The sequence below is a fragment of the Natrix helvetica genome, assembly GCF_964273705.1.
Source record: "Natrix helvetica genome assembly, chromosome: 2".
In the NCBI taxonomy this organism is placed as follows: domain Eukaryota; kingdom Metazoa; phylum Chordata; class Lepidosauria; order Squamata; family Natricidae; genus Natrix; species Natrix helvetica.
The window spans coordinates 219910029-219925472 of NC_138552.1; the positions used below are offsets into that span (position 1 = coordinate 219910029).

Sequence of the window (15444 nt, forward strand, 5' to 3'; positions counted from 1 at the left end):
ACTTTTCCCCCTCTTCGCTAAATCAGGCGTAGGCATGGCCCACGGGGGGGGGGCAAGTTTGACAGCCCTGCTCTAAGCAATCTCTATAGCAGGGGTGGCGAACAAGTTCGACAAAAAGAGCCAAAATTTTAAACTGTGAGAGTCAGAGAGCCACACCACGCAGTGACCTGCCAAAACAGACAAACACTCACACAAAAGCATATAATTTTAACAATAATATATTAAACACATAATATAACATGGTCAGTCAGGTGTTTTTTGTTATAAATTTTTATAAATCCAAAGAGGCAGTACAGTAAAGAAAGTAGTACAGAATGTTTCAGCAGGATGGGACAGGCTGCCCACAAGTGTCTCTCCGTTCAGGGACTGAAAATCCTGCTTGGATTTCATCAGACAGAATTTTCAAGTCCTGAGCAGATCCTTCCAGATCACTCCCACCACCCAGAAGACACCCTACTTTCCTTATGTGGATCTCTGTCCACCTAACAACCTACAAGATTACTTGATGACCACAACCAGGAATGCCACACTTGCAGTCATTAAACAAAGCAGTCACATATCTCGCTTAATGACTTCTTTGCTCAGTGACGAGATTGTGATTGTAAATCGAGTACAACCTATAGATGGGTAAAGCCTGGTCCTAATATTATCTTCCTTTAACCTAATATATGTATTATAATATATATATGAGTTTGGATTATCTTTGATATCTATTACAATTACAGGCTGTGAGAAAAACACTCGTAGAATTTTGGGAAATATACTAACCATGGAAATTCAATTAAATGTTTTCTCCTATTTAAAACTCTGCTGCTCCTGAACCCAGAGCTTCAATATGCAACCATTATTATTAATTTGAGCAATCATTGCATAGACCCAAGGATAGCCATATTTATTTCCATTCCAGAGTAGAGCTTAAGTCCACTTTCCAAATATCTCAAAGAAAAGTTCTCCACATCATTAGAACCTCACCGGAATCCTGCAGCAACTGTGCTAGACTTTGAAGCATTATTTTTTTGGGCGCAGCAGAGGGTGCCATCTGCAAAGACAGGGGGGGGGAAATAATGATCATTTCTTGAGAACCAGAAAGTTCATGCCACATTTAGTTATCTCAACTGTTGAGATAAACCCGGAAGTACGGTCGACGCGACGACGCTTGCCTGCGCTCCACCAGCTCGGCTGGGAACGGAAGCTGAGCTGGTGGAGCGCAGGCAAGCGTCGTCGCGTTGACCGTACTTCCGGGTTTAGCGCGCGATCCGAGCCACAGTATACTAAATAATGGTAAGAGGCAAAGAGCCTCATTTATTTTGGCCGCGAGCCGCATGCGGCTCGCGAGCCGCGTGTTCGCCACCCCTGCTCTATAGGAACAATGTTCGGGTAGTCCTCAACTTAACACCATTAGTTCAGCAATCATTCAAAGTCATTCAAAGGCAATGAATCAATGATTATTATGAACAGTCCTCAGAGTTTTGTAGCCACTAGGACTGTGGGGATTTGTGTCTCTTAGCAAGGCAGTTATGCTTTATGACTGCATTACTTAGTGACAGAAATTCTGGTCCCAACAGCTGATGTAAATTGGGGACTATTGGAAAGCTCTTCCTTCTCACAAGCATTTATTTTGTTGCTATTGCCTCCATACCACAGAGGGAAAACCAGCAGTCGCCCCAGATCATGTCAAGGCAGATCATTTCTCTGCAATTTCTTGAGAGGTTCTCCTGAAGGGTTTATGGAAAGGGAAGCTGAAGTCCCCTCCTCCAGACATTTGCCTGTTTCATCTACATCTTTGGGATGTTCGGTACATGTTCTTGATGATGTTTTTCTTCCATCATTGTGAACGTATACTGATCCGATAATGGCAACAAATTCAGCTACTGCATGCATGAGAATCCTGGAAATTCATTTTCTGACCAACTCCAACTTCTCTAATGTGTTGACTACAGCTCCACTTCATTCTTTTGCTTTTTTAAAACTTTTTTTTAGCTGTTGTTAAACAACCTCTAGCTATCAGGGGAAGAAGGAGAGAGCCAGTGGAATGAAGCCATTAAGCTTGTTTAATGCAAAACTGTCTCTGGATTTCATTTACTTACGCAGAGGAAACAGTAGCTCACTACTTTCCTATTTTGTTGTTCAAATATAATAAACCCTTTTTCCTCAGAGAAAAGTCGAACACTTAATGGAATCACAATTATCTCAGCAATTATATCTGCTAAAATATGACTATATCTAAACTGGAAGACTGCCAACTATATACTTTATCTCTGTTCTGGCAGATTCAATGGGGTGCTCTGGCTATAAGAACCATTTTTTTTGGCAACGAGCTACATAGAATTTATGTGTATTATGTGAAAAAAATGCTTTGAAAGGCTGGATTAATGAGTAAAGAAACATCAGAGAGACAGTGTAGTCAATCCAAGTTATGTGGGCTCAGAATTGTTCTGCCCTCAGTTGGTTTTTTCCTCTATAGCATGGGTCATCAAAATACGGCCCGTGGGCTGCATGCGGCCCACTGAAGCCATTTTTTTTGTGTAAAAAGTTTTATTGGTTTTAAAAACATTTTGGGAGGTGGGGGAGGGTTAGGGTGGAGGGTGGGAAATATATATGTATAATTAACCTAGAAGATGGGATTAATGAGATATTGCTACTTTAAGTGAAACCTATATTATGATTTATATATGCTTAATCAATTTAGAAGATGGGGTTAATGGGCTATTGTTAGTTTAAGAGAAACTTATATTATGATTGTTGGGAGGTGAGGGGGTATAGTATTTGAATGAGAAATCTATCCTAAGACGGGGGAAGGGGAGGGGGTACAGTATTTGTATGTGATCTACATTATATGTCGGGGGGGGGTAAAAAGGGGGAAAATCTGTCTGTATAAAACTTTTTCAATTAAAAAAAAACATTTCTGGGGAAAAGGTAATAGGATACATAGAAAATTTTAGTAGCTTCCATGTTGGCAGTAGAAATCCCCCCCAATCTCACACTTTTACAATTTTAAAAATAACATGTAAAGGATAGCATAAACAGAATTCTTACTTTATGTCAACAACATGTTCAATCATCTCTTTCTTTATCACTTTCTAGTATATCAACAATTGCAATATTTCAGATGTTTTTATTTTTGTGACCTGAGCCTTTTCGATATTGCTTCTTCCTCTCTGCTCCCGGGCGGAGCCCTGCTCCCCCCCCCCCCTCTCCATATCTTGTACATTGCTGCTTTTTTCCCCACCTCTGCTATCTTCATCCTCTGGGAGGGAAAAATGTTTTTTAATAAAGGCATCTGCCTCGTCCACTGTCTTAATTCTAACTCTGCTTCCCTCCCAGAAAATCAACATTCCTTCTGGCGATAACCATCTGAACCAAATTCCTCTATTATATAGTTTCTTTGATAAGGAAGCGTACTTCCTCCTTTTTTCTCTGATCTTTTTTGGAATTTGCTTTAGAATGGTAATTTTTTTGTCTTGGTATTTTAAAGGTCCCTCCCTTTGGGCCCCTAGTACCTCATCTCTCGTGGCCTGCCTGAGAAATTTAACCTGTACCTCTCTTGGAACATTATGAATTCTGGCATATGCTGAATTGAGTCTGTAGACCAGGTCCATGTCCCCCCAGATCTGCTCTTTGTTTCTCTTAAGGTATTAATCCAGCCCGCGCAGGACCATGATGCTGCTCCCCCTACATCGCCTTGCCCACCCTTTGTCTGAGTGTAGGACTTATCTTTGAGAGCCCCTCAGGCTGGAACTGAAAGGTAAGGCCAACAATTTTGGCCTGCAAAGACGTTCTGGAGGTGGGAGAAGTGAAAAACAGGGCACATAGTCACCCCAGGAGGCCCGAAAAACGGCCAAAAATGGCCCATTTTTGCCTGGTTTTGGCCTGCAGAATGATTCTGGAGGAGGGGTGAAAAATGGGGAGCACAGACACCCCAGGAGGCAAAGAAACAGGCAAAAATGGCCCATTTTTTCCAGAAGATGGATAAAGAGAAATAGATAGACAGAGAGAGAGAGAGAAAGAGAGAGAGAGACAGAGACAGAGAGAGATAGAAAGAGGGGGGGGGAAGAGAAAGAGTGAGACAGAGAGCAGGATGGAGAGAGAGAGAGACAGAGACAGGAAGAAAGAGAGAGATTTCTCAAGCTCCTTGGGGCTGAGAAGAATTGCTGCAAAACTGAGTTTCCTGAAGTGGACCACTAGACTCCTAAACAACTGAAAAAACTATCTAGTAAAAAGAAAAGGCAACCAAAAGAGCAACATGCAAACAAAAGCAAATAAAACACCTCCAGGAGCAAAACAAATTAAAGTTTAATTTGTGTGCATTGTTCAATGGACTGTTAAATTGGCCACACCCACCTAGTCACATGACCCAGCCATGCCCACCCAGTCACATGTCCACCTAGCAATGCCCACCCAGTCATATGACCACCTAGACACGCCCACCCAGTCTCATGACCACTTAGACACGCCGGTCTGCCCCCCCCCCCGCCAACAGTCTGACGGACCGTGAATTGAGCTCCTGTTTAAAACGTTTGAGGATCCCAGCTCTATAGAATACCAGTTAAAATTGGAATAAAAATATCTGGAACCCAATAAACAAATACAGGTTGTCCTCGACTTACAACCATTTATTTAGTGAGCCATTAAATACAGCAGCATTGAAAAAAAGTGACATAACCATTTTTCACACTTACAAGCATTGGGGCATACCCAATGGTTAAAATTCAGAGACTTGGCCACAGAAATGTATTTATGATGGTTGCAGTGTCCCTGGGTCATGGGATCACCTTTTGTGACCTTCTGACAAGCAAAGTCAATAAGAAAGCCCAATTCATTTAACATCTGCAGTGATTCACTTAACAACTGTGGCAAGAAAGGTCATAAAATAGTGCAAAACTCACAATTGTCTTGCTTAGCAACAGAAATCTTGGGTCCCATTGTAGTTGTAAGTCAAGGACTATTTGTAAACTTTGGGAAGACGTTAAACATCAAAATAGCTCCAAGGTAGTGAACTTTTTTTTTTGAAGAGTGAGTGTCCTTTTTGTAATATATTTATATGTAGTGAATTTTCTCCTTTAGTTGAGTAGACTTTCATGTTTCAATGTGTACTTTGTGAACACAGATATATAACTGTCTCTTATTTGGGATAAATTAAGATAGGGGTAGATATGCATGAGATTCCATATTCCATAAAAATATGGAAATGTTTCTACCCTGCAGGATTGCTTCTAGTGGTAGAAGCAACATAAAAGCCATATATAGGTCAGTGGTGAAATTCAATTTTTTTTAACTACCTGTTCTGTGGGCTTGGCTTGGTGGGTGTGGCAGGGAAGGATACTGAAAAATCTCCATTCCCTCCCCATTCCTGGAGGAAGGATATTGCAAAATCTCCATTCCCACCTCATTCTGGGGCCAGCCAGAGGTGGTATTTGCCAGTTCTCCGAACTACTCAACATTTACACTACCAGTTCTCCAGAACCTGCTGAATTTCACCCCTGATGTAGGGGAATAACACAATATAACATCTGTATCTCTCTGCTATGATTGTTTAAGCAAAGATGGGCTCTATACACACTTTGGAATCTCCTTCATCTTCAATAACTTTGGCTGTTCGCTTATACTGTAAGCCACACTGAGGTACTGTTTTTATAAGCTTAAGAAATGTTTTAAAGGAAAATATAAAAATATTTTGTTGCTTCATCTAAGTTCTAGAAAGTATCAGCATGTTTCTTACAAGGACCAAAGATTATGTCCTGATCATTCTTTTTGGTCCTTGTTCTAGACCAGTGGTTCTCAACCTGTGGGTCAGGACCCCTTTGGGGATCGAACGACCCTTTCACAGGGGTTGCCTAAGACCATCAGAAAACATATTTTCAATGGTTTTAGGAACTGAGACACCAATTTTATGGTTGGGGGTCACCACAACATGAGGAACTGTATTAAAGGGTCATGGCATTGGGAAGGTTGAGAACCACTGTTCTAGACCTAAATAATTAGTTCTTGAACCTTTAACCACCACTTGGAAGTAAAATATCAAAAAAGGAGTTCAGCAGTGCCCTTTTGCATGCAAAAATGTACATTAGAGATCTTCAGAACATTTGCTGCTTGAATTGGATTCAAACCTGGACTGTATTACATATTAGGCAGATGTATTAGCCACTAAGCCACAGGCTCTCCTTATCAGCTGAGCCAGGGAAATAGGTATGTATTTGTGTTACAACCCCTGGTATGCCCAAATATGGGAGGGAACTCACTACTTCCCCTTTCTGTTTATCGGCTCACTGCAGGAAACCATCCAGGCAGAAAACCATATTTTTAATGTTGCCTTTTTATGTTTGTGTTGTATTTGTGCTGATAAATAAATAAAGGGAGACTAGTATAGATCTATTTCAAGCTATTTAGTTCTCATCAACTAGCCATACCCTTACTGGGATTCGAACCTGGGCTGTATTACATATTAGGACATCTGCCTATCTATCTGTCTGTCTGTCTGTCTGTCCGTCTGTCTGTCTGTCTGTCTATCTATCTGTGTGTGTGTGTGTGTGTGTGTGTGTGTGTGTGTTGTATTTGTGCTGATAAATAAATAAAGGGAGACTAGTATAGATCCATTTCAAGCTATTTAGCTCTCATCAGCTAGCCATACCCTTACTGGGATTCGAACCTGGGCTGTATTACATATTAGGCAGGAGTCTTAGCCACTAAGCCACAGGCTCTCCTCCTTTATCAGCTGAGCCAGGGAAATAGGTATGTATTTGTGTTACAACCCCTGGTATGCCCAAATATGGGAGGAAGCTCACTACTCTTTCTGTCCTTCGGCTCATTACAGAAAACCATCCAGGCAGAAAACCATATTTTTATTTTTAATGTTGCCTTTTTATATTTGTGTTGTATTTGTGCTGATAAATAAATAAAGGGAGACTAGTATAGATCCATTTCAAGCTATTTAGCTCTCATCAGCTAGCCATACCCTTACTGGGATTTGAAAGAGGGAGTAGTGAGCTTCCTCACTACTATATATATATACACACACTATTACACACAGTATATATATATATATATACACACACTATTTCATCAAATCAATTTATATAAAATATAACTACAAAATATATTCTATAAAGTATAACTGTTCCATAATAGCCCATACCTAAATTTATTTAAACAGCAGAGATCTTATAAAATGTGTACATTAAGGCAGTGACGTGCTGTGATGTTAATGGCTGGTGAGGCTGGTGACGTCATCAGGAAGGCGGGGAATGGGACCACGTGTGCTGGAGGCACACATTTCTGCCTCCGCCCTCCGCAGCTCCCGGGCGCGCACGGATGGAGATAGGCAGAATGGCGCCGAGGCGATCCGGCGGGTGAGCGACCGAGGATCGGGCTGCCTCGCTCGCTCTTTCGTCCGCCCGGATCGCCTCGGTGTCGCTGTGGCTACCTCCGTCTGTGCTGTTGTCGGCGCTCCCAGATGACGTCATCCGGAAACGCCGACATTCTGCCGGGCGCGCATGGACAGAGGTAGGCAGAATGGCACCAAGGCGATCCGGCGGGCGAGCGACTGAGGATCGGGCTGCCTCGCTCGCTCTTTCGTCTGCCCGGATCGCCTCGGTGTCGCTATGGCTACCTCCGTCTGTGCTGATGTTGTCGGCGCTCCCGGCTGACGTCATCCGGAAACACCGACATTTCTGCCTCCGCCCTACGCAGCTCCCGGATGGAGGTAGCCACAGCGACACCGAGGCGATCCGGGCGGACGAAAGAGCGTGCGAGGCAGCCCGATCCTTGGTCGCTCGCCCGCCGGATTGGATCAGCGCCATTCTGCCTACCTCCATCCATGCGCGCCCGGCAGAATGTCGGCGTTTCCGGATGACGAAGGCACAAAAGCAACTGTCGACTGTCACTTTCGTGCCTTCGTCATCTGGGAGTGCTGACAACATTTCTGCCTCCGCCCTCCGCAGCTCCCGGGCGCGTCCAGACGGATGTATAATATTATAATATTATAGTATATAATATTATATACTATTATTTCATGAAGAGAGGTGAGGCTCCGCCTCCCTTGCCTCCACTGACCGCACATCACTGCATTAAGGTATATTTATATGGAAGAATATAAAAGAAATCTTCCTTTATTATCCAGCTCTGAGAACAACCTATTGGTCAGAGATAGTCAGGAATAGTACATTTGAAAATGAGATTTTGCCGACTAATGCCATTGCTAAAGGATAACTTGCAAAAGTTATCAAAGAAAAGCATACCTTACTCTATTTTTTCCAAATATTATGAACATGAAAGGTGGAGCTAAGAAAACATTTAGGTTGGCCAACAAGTTGGTTGGGAGAAGATTGGTAAAATAGAGAATACAAGGGGGAAATGGACACCATAAGCAGAAATGAAATAGAACAAAATGAATGACAATATTGATATGTCCTTTGGGATAATGAAAATAAAATATTTAGGAAACAGTTCATTCTCAAGACAGATGAATCTTGGGATTAGTGCAACAATAAAATGGTTTCCAAGGGAAAAAAAGATTACGAAAACCTGATGATAATAAATAATAGAAGAATTTTGGGGAGAAATATATTTATCCCCTTAACATTCCTGGAGAATGGAAATCATCAGACTCTGAATAGCTCATTTTCACTTTGATAGCACTAAAATTAGCCTACTCTAAGAGTGTGATAATGAGGCAGTTCAGCTTTCTATTAAACTTCATACCTGCAAATGAAAAACTTTGTGTTTTTGGGGGGCGGGGAAACCTGACATAGCTATAGTGGTAGACATTTTTTATACAATGTGTTACCTCCTAAAAATGAAAATACTAATTTGAAGTCTCTTGTGAAGAGGTATACGTCAATCAAATAATTTTACTTAATCAGATACCAGCAAATAAAACAAGAAAATCACAATTAGTTATGATAAAAGTAATATTTTTTCTAAAACAATTAACAAAGATTAAAAACTATACTACATGTGGAGATATACATTAAGTCAGCCTTCCCCAAGCTGGTGTCATCTTGACATACTGAGTAGGCATTCTGAAAACCATCACCAGTAGGCTTCTGGAAAAGTAACTCATGTCATGATTATCAAATGGCTGGTCTACTGCATCACCTGCTTGAAGACACAGAAGGACGTAGAATAATAGGGTTGGAAGAGACATTGGATGTCTTCTAGTCCAACCTCCAAGCCTTCTAGGCCAGTTGCTACATTGACTGCCAATAAGGTTAGAGTTGCACATTTATGGGAAGAATGGTTATATGCCAGATTCCAAAGGTAGTTTTAGTGACATTTGTCAACCCTCAGCCATTGAGCTGGTTTCATGTTGACGGAGAGGCAAGTCAATAGAATCCCCTATGGTCTACATTATGAAATTCACTGTTCAAAACCTGATGTTAATAAAATTGAAAAACACAATAATTTTGAAATGAAGCTGATATATAAAAGTGCTTGTTAATACATATAAAGCACTGGGATATATCATGGACCATCTTGTCAAGTAAGGATCAGTCACAGAAAGGAGACCTATTGAGAAGCCCTCCCCCACTTGAGGTCCAAGAGGTTTGGTTGAGAACAGTCATTTTTGGGAATAGCACAAAGCTATTCAAAGCTATTCCAAATACATTGAAACATAATGCCCCAAAAGTACAGTTGGCCCAATTCTCATAACATTTAGGAAAGTCCTGCTGTCTGTTTGATTTCAATAGCACTATGGCCTGTGGTGAGCTTTTGGCTGATTGTCTTTATTATACATTAGAGTTAGTTAATTCATATTTTTTAAATGTACGGATGAACTGTGGAGCCTCAGGTTGTGAAAGTTTAGGCACACAGCTGAAGTATCTCTAAATCTAACTGTAAATCTAACTTCCCTAATTATTATTTTTCATTAACTTCCTTCCAGTAATCACTGTGACAGCCTTTTACTGTTTAGTGAATAAGAGTCAGAGTTTCCTTATTGTTTATTTGTTTCCTGGAATATTGGGGAGAATTAAAGGCCTTCAAACTTTGCCAATTCCCCTAGGACTGCCCAGGGAAAAAATGTAAATTCAGGGGGGAGACCCATGCTGCTGGAGATTAGTCAAGATCTTGTACTGGGGAGGAAAAATGATGCATTTTTCTAAGATTTTTTTTAATGAAAATCCATGAATTTGCACGGCAAAAATATTTCTCATTCTTGCAGTTCGAATGCTAAAGAGGTAGAGAAGTGGATATGATCAAGACTGAAGAAAAAGGGGGAGTGATGAGAGTTTGCCTGTGGAGAAAAGAGAGATTGTCTCTGACCATTTTTTCTTCTAAGGGCTCTTCCATACTTTAACACCAAAGTGCTGTTAACATAAAAAGCATGCTAGCTTAAAGAAGTGCTAGGCATAATGCAGACCCCTATTTTCCCCTGAGGATAAATTAAGATGGAGTTTTCTCCACACAAAGAGCCAATGGGAAGAAAGATGGGGAATTCCTCTTGGGACAAATTAATGTCAGAAAAACACCTGCAGATCTTCTATTATCGGTTTCTTGTTTTATGGAGATTTGCAATGCAAATTATCAACTTCCCCTTCTCTCTCTGTTTCTCCTGTGCCCATATCAAGAGAAATGGGAAAGATGACGAATGGCTCAGAAAGGCTTATGCCAACAGGAATGGAGGAGCATTTTGAAGTGTAGCATGGAAAGCTAGGCAGAACCTGCCTTCACAGTGGGCTGGGGGTAGATTGAAGATAACACTGGGCATTCATATCCTCAGCCTGGGATACTAGGTGCCTTCACACTGGGATAAACAGGCTGTGTGAAGGAGTCCTAACTGAATAAGAGCATTGGCTGCTAAGAAAATATTTCCTTACTGTAGCTAATTTGATATTCTGTAGAGCAGGGGCATCTAACTCACGTTGTTGCGGCGGCATCATGTGACATATCGGGACTTTTTTCCCCTTTGCTAAACCAGGTGTGGGCGTGGGCAGCATGTGACACATCTGGCCCGTGGGCCAGGAGTTTGACAGCCCTCCTGTAGAGAAACAAGAAACTTTGATTGATTAGTTGATTGATTGATCTTGGGTTACCCAATTCTATCACAACTCTGAATGCAAAACAATTTAAAACAAAGTAATATTAAGCAACACACAAAAATGTTTGTAAAAATAACACAAACTCTAACAGGCTAATCATCCCATAAGTGGTCTGCTCCCCTCCCCCTCCCCAACTCTAGCCAAGGTTTGGGGAGTAGCCAGATTTTAAGGGCTTGTTTACAGGTAACTTTTTGTAGTATTAATAGTGTCTTAAGAAACAGAACTGAGTCCCCCTGGGTGGGATTCTTCACTTGCGACCCTTGGTGTGTGTGTGGTGTATTAGTATTTGTGCTTGAAAAATAGCCCAGAATAGAGTATATAGTTTCAGCAAATACAGTTTATAATGAAACTTGGGGGGGGGGGAATCAAAGGGTGCAGGAAGAGTATGGAGAGTAGATGAAGATTTATCAAATGCAATAAAAGAGGTGCCACAATAGGATCTGGCAGAAGAAGAAAGAAAGAAAACAAACTTTCATAAGGATGACATTCCAACAAATGAGAACCCCTTTGAATAAGAATGATGATCAGAAGCAAGAGATGTATAAGATATTCCACACTGCTGGAATGTAGCTTGTAGCAGAAGCCAACATGACAGCTTGAGAAGCAAAAGAAGCTGTATATAGGAGGTGAGAAGAGGAACAGGTTGAAGAAGAGAATTTTCAGATAGCATGGATCTGCAGGGTTGGTTTTAGGAAAGATAAAGTTCAGAATGAGCTAAGATTGGTAAAGAGAATTCTAAAAATTGGTAAAAAGAATTCCAAGAACAGCAAAAAGCTATTTTTTCCTGATAACTTCAGAATAAGAAGCAAAAATTCACAGAGCATAGCCAGTAAGCAGCATAAATGTGCAGCCCACTAGTTCTGCAGCCATAAAAAAGCATGCCAAATTTGCTGCTCCAATTGCCAGTGCCTATTCTGCATCCATAATTGAGTATTCAGTTTTAATGCAAGGCAAGGAGAGTGCATTCTCCTACTGGTGGCTTCATTTTTGGTCCTGCCTGCTGCCAGGAAAGCCCATCACCAATTGCTCTCTTTAAGGTGTAGTGGGACAGTTTGAAAAACATAGATGATATTTTAAATGATGGGTTTGGCCACTTGTCACATGGTCTAAATAGCAAGTTGCAGGTGCAGAGGTGCACCCATGCCTGTGGAGGGCTAATTCTGAGAACTGGTTCAGTGTTCCCATATTCAGAAATAGCCCAGAGGAGGCAGCAAACGTGGAGAGAAGCCATATAGTGCTCTTTCAGTGCATCCGTAAAACTCCCTCATACTTCTCCCTGTAATAGACATCACCCTGTCAGCTAGACCTTTTTTATTACATGGAATGTCCTTTCAAAAAAGAACTAGTTTGGTGTTTATAAATAGCCCAACTAGCTAATAGATTATAGCATGGATTCTGGGGACACCGGATATGTTCTATTCTTTATATCCCTACCTGTTGGTTTATAAGCATGAAAGAAGAGCATAGAGTACAGAATGATAGAGAATAACAGAGTTGGAAGGGACCTTGGAGGTCTTATAGTCCAATAACTTGCTTAGGCAGGAAACCCTACACCACTTCAAACAAATGGTTATCCAATCTCTTCTTTAAAACTTCCAGTGTAGGAGCATTCACAACTTCTGGAGACAAGTCCTTCCATTGATTAATTGTCCTGTCAAGAAATTTATTCTTAGTTCTTGGTTGCATCTCTCCTTTATTGGTTTCCTTCCATTGCTTCTTGTCCTACCGTCAAGTGCTTTGGAGAATAGCTTGAGTCCCCCTTCTTTGTGGCAGCCCCTGAGATATTGGAACACTGCTATCATGTCTCCCCTAGTCCTTCTTTTCATTAAACCAGACATACCCAGTTCCTGCAATCGTTCTTTATGTTTTAGTCTCCAGCCCCCTAATCATCTTTGTTGCTCTTCCCCCCACTCTTTCTGAGTCTCAACATCTTTTTTACATCATGGTGATCAAAATTGGATGCCGTATTTCAAGTGTGGCCTTACCAAGGCATTATAAAGTGGTATTAACACTTCACGTTAGGGGGAAGTAAGAGGGAGTGACTGATAATGAGTTTCATGCTAAACTAAGGATTGGCAATGTTGGCAGCAAGTGGCTATGATCATCAGCAACTAAAGTTGTCTAAGAATAGGCAAAAGGGTGCCCTCTCCCATCATAATAAAAAGTAAGCAATCCAAAATGCTTTGTTGGCAACCAATGGAAAATCTGTAATACGCTTGCTAGTAGAGAACCAGCAAGACGTAGCTAGTAGAATCCATCTCTTTTTCCTGATTTTAACAGCTCTCTCAACACTTTCTCAAGGCTACCTCAAGGGAGTACTGCCACCCCTGCAGAAGCACAGTTCCTCCTGCACCCCAAAGCAAAATATGGGAGGTATACACAATGATTGAATGACTGGGAAGCAACCTTACAGCAGCCTCAAGTGGCCCATTGGAGCCAAGCAGATCCAAGCTCCTGATTGCATCATTAACCATATTGTCAGTGAAGCATCTCAGATTGCGTAGAGGCAACAGCTATGTTGGGAAGAGGGCAAAATCCTTGCTTTAACCTTGGAACAGCTTGGATGACTTTAAGCTACTTTGTTTGTGGGCTTAGGGTGAATGAAACTTTATGAGGTCACGTCACACAAAACAGTTACCAGGACATGTTCATGCCTAAGGCAGGGGGATATAAAGAGGACTCCATGGTTGGTCTTTCCTCTCACCAGAGTGCCTCTTGATTGCCAAATGTGTCTCATTTTTGTATCTAATATGTTTTAATTTCAACAAAGCATTTGACAATCCCCCATGACTTTCTTATTAGCCAGTAGTTAAATATGAGTTGGGTTGGCTGAAACCTAAGTAGAATCACAGGTAATTTTTAAAAAAAATACAAGTGAATATCTATGATTCATCGTGAGATTGGGAGGAAGGAATTCTGTGAGTTCTGGGTGGTCAAATCCTGGGTCTTCCATGCATCAGCATTTTATTAATGATTTGAGTATTCAACAGAATTTGGGACAGGCATTTCAGCAGATACAAAATCAAGTGAGAGAGCAAATATCCTGGGAAGGCAGCTGTGAAATCCAGAAACATCTCCCTAACAATAGACACGTGGTTTGAAAACACCACACTTAAATTTAAGAGGGACAAATGCAAAAGTTCTTCATTTGAGAAATGAACCAGAGCCACAAAAACGGGGAGATACCTGCCTTGATAACGATACTGCAAAGAAAAACAAAAAGTCTCGGAACAAGAGTGGATTATGAATTGAGTATGAGTCAGCACTTGGCTCTTTCCAGGACTGTGGCTGTAGGATTTTCCGAAGTAGAACAAAACACAGAGAGACCAAACACCAAAAGGTGTAGCTGTTTTTTAATGTATTTATTTATTTTAATGAAATTGCCTCAAAATGCAGTTTGCCAAATGGCAACGGTACAGTTTTGTGCCTTCGGGATAACCTTTAGCGAATATGACTCATATACTGCAGAGCTCCGTGAAACGTAAAGCTCCATGAGTTGACGGATGAGGCGAAATCTCTGCTTCGCGGTGGGGGGAGGGACGCCCCCCCCTCCCCATGGCTTTTGAGAAGCTCGTCCTTCTCTTTCTGGCCCGGCGGGGAAGTGGGTTCCAAGCCCTCGCGGGACATCTCCATCTGAAGTGTTTTTTTTTTAAGGGCTTCCTTCACTTCCACGGAATACCCCAGGATGCCAGCAGCCGGCGAAGGGGCGTGGATTGGCTCCGTGACGTTTTGTTTGCAGCAGAGGGAGAGAGAGCGTGCGAGCTAGGAGGCGGCGAAGAGCTGCAGGGGCAACGGAAGGCGCGCGAGAGAGGCAGGCAGGCAGGCTGGCAGCCGCCAAGGCGGGCTGGTGTCTCTTAACGGGAAAGGGGAGCCCAGCGCTCAGCCGCCACCGGCTTCAGGATGTAGGCGATCGACGGAAGGGCTCTTACTGGCAGAAGGGCTCATCATGAAGAAACACTCGGCCAGAGTAGCCCCTCTTAGCGCCTGCAACAGCCCGGTCCTTACTCTCACCAAAGTGGAAGGTAAACGCGCCCAGCCAGCCAGGATTCCGGGCAGGGTTGTTGTTGTTGTTGTTTTTCCCCGGGACAGAAAAAGCTGCCTTTGCATCTGGGGAGGGCGGCAAAGCCTCTGCCGCGAGGGATCGGCCCGCTGCGGGGACGAAAGGAAGCTCGGAGGGCTTTGAGGATGGGGAGACCCGGCTGCACCTGCCTTGGTTCTCCGGGACGGACGCGGTATAAGAGAGAGAGGCTGCTCCGGGGAAGTCGGAGAAGACGGATGGGCTTCTGGGTTGCCTGCTGCAGTCCCCCCCCCCGTCCCTCCCCTTCTCCTCTTGCTAAGGAGGAGTTGGAGGGGGAAGCAATTACTTGGCATGCATGACTTGGTTCCCTTTAAGGGAAGCTTTCGCCAA

General features: G+C 42.5%; 1 protein-coding gene across 3 annotated transcripts in view; it reads left to right on the forward strand.

Moving 5' to 3' along the window:
* The window catches only part of SLC35F3 (solute carrier family 35 member F3), a 111918-nt gene that overhangs the window by 69958 nt on the left and 26516 nt on the right, over positions 1 to 15444 (forward strand). The window contains exon 1 of one of the 3 annotated variants that reach the window (XM_081940797.1): positions 14732 to 15058. The exons of the other annotated variants lie outside the window; for them this stretch is intronic. Coding sequence (XP_081796923.1) covers positions 14983 to 15058 — 76 coding nt within the window. The 5' untranslated portion in view covers positions 14732 to 14982. Of the gene's footprint in view, positions 1 to 14731; positions 15059 to 15444 lie in introns of those variants that run through there. 3 annotated transcript variants of the gene reach the window in all.